General features: G+C 41.5%; 1 protein-coding gene across 1 annotated transcript in view; it reads left to right on the forward strand.

Annotated features, from left to right (window-relative positions):
* PDPN (podoplanin) overlaps positions 1-1,925 on the forward strand; it is a 34,670-nt gene that overhangs the window by 30,557 nt on the left and 2,188 nt on the right. Inside the window, 2 exon segments of the mRNA XM_017504691.2 lie at positions 400-438; positions 1,153-1,264. Of these exon segments, the coding sequence (XP_017360180.1) occupies positions 400-438; positions 1,153-1,264 (151 nt within the window).

Raw genomic sequence — 1,925 nt, forward strand, 5'->3', positions numbered from 1 at the left:
ATCTCTTGACCTCGTGATCCACCCGCCTCAGCCTCCCAAAGTGCTGGGATTACAGGCTTGAGCCACCGCGCCCGGCCCTCTGATACTTCTTGACCATTAATTTAAGACCTTTGTGGCTCAGTTTCCTTTATTCTGTTTTCTAAATTCGATGAGAAAGAATTAATAAATAGAAAAGTGCTATGAACCCATTGGTGTGAATAAGGATTCATAAGTTAGATAATAGTTACAAAGACAGTGTCACATCAGGGCTTGCTTAAAAATCCCCTGATCCAATTTATTTAAGAAGTCATCCTCTTGATTTATATTTTGCCACTTTCCACTTGGTTAAATTCATCTTTTGTGAATTGTTAACTTATTAAACTCTAAGAATTCTACATTAATGTATCTTTCTCTTTACAGAGAAAGTGGATGGAGAGACACAGATAACAGTTGACAAAGGTAGGCTGATTTTTGGCATCAAAATACTCCTACATACTTGAGTTTTTACAAAATTTCTTTGAAGCTAAGTTTTGAGTGAATTATATTCTGTTTTGGATTGCAGTCAATGAGAACAGAATAGAAAACCTTTTGAGAACAGATTTCAAGGTTTTTTTTTTTTTTTTTTTTTATTTTTTTTTTTTTAAGAGAAAAGGGAATTCCTGGTATTTGAAAATAAGCAAATCCCAGATGAGACCATTGCCTTCATGACAAATATGGAGAATGATATCATAGCTCAGTTTATTGTTACTAAGAATGGAAATAGGGGCCAATTTAATAGCCCTATGCAAACACTACCCAAAAATTAACAATGAAGGCGATGTGAGCATTATGTTGGTAGATTCTCAGACCCAGAAATCTTCCCATTCGTAAAACAGGATTAGACTAGCCACATTTTCTCCTTTGGAAGAGACGCAAACACCACCCAAAAATTAACAGTGAAGGCGATGTGAGCGTCACATTGGTAGATCCGCAGGCCCTGAAATCTTCCTGTTAGTAAAATAGGATTAGACTAGCCCACATTCTCTCCTTTTGGAAGAAATACTCTGTGCTCAACCAACATGAGCATTATTTGCTGCGCACAGTAGGGCAGCAGCCTTGTTTATATATTACATATTTTATCACCAGCATAGTTTTTATCTGGGACTCATGCCTTCTTTTCTCTCTCTCATTCAGATGGTTTGGCAACAGTGACCCTGGTTGGAATTATAGTTGGGGTCTTACTAGCCATTGGCTTCATTGGTGGAATCATCGTGGTGGTTATGCGGAAAATGTCGGGAAGGTATTCGTAAGTAAATAACTTATGCCCATGTGATAGGTAAATGAAGGCTATCATGCCTAGAGCTCAAACCTCTGAACTAATGGAAATTGCTAATATTAGCTGGGTGTGGCGACTCGTGCCTGCAGTCTGAGCCACTGGGCACGTGTAGACCAGCCAGGGCAACATAGTAAGACCCTGTCTCAAAAAAATGATCTTTCGTATAATGGTCATGTTCAAAAGTTCCTTACTTGGGGCTCTGAGTGCAGTGGCTCACACCTGGAATCCCCATGCTTTGAGAGGCTGAGACAGGAGGATCACTTATGCCCAGGAGTTTGATGCTACAGTTAGCTATGATTGTGCCACTGCACCCCAGCCTGGGTGACAGAGTAAGACTCTGTCTCTTAAAAATAAGAAAAAGCAGCCAGGCACGGTGGCTCATGCCTGTGTAATCTCAGCACTTTGGGAGGCTGAGGTGGGCAGATCACGAGGTCAGGAGATCGAGATCATCCTGGCTAACACGGTGAAACCCCATCTCTACTAAAAATATAAAAATTAGCCAGGCATGGTGGTGGGCTCCTGTAGTCCCAGCTACTTGGGAGGCTGAGGTAGGAGAATCGCTTGAACCAGGGAGGCAGAGGTTGCAGTGAGCTGAGATTACATCATTGCACTCCAGCCTGATGACAGAGCG

The sequence above is a fragment of the Cebus imitator genome, unplaced genomic scaffold (genome assembly GCF_001604975.1).
Source record: "Cebus imitator isolate Cc_AM_T3 unplaced genomic scaffold, Cebus_imitator-1.0 Scaffold15, whole genome shotgun sequence".
Lineage (NCBI taxonomy): Eukaryota > Metazoa > Chordata > Mammalia > Primates > Cebidae > Cebus > Cebus imitator.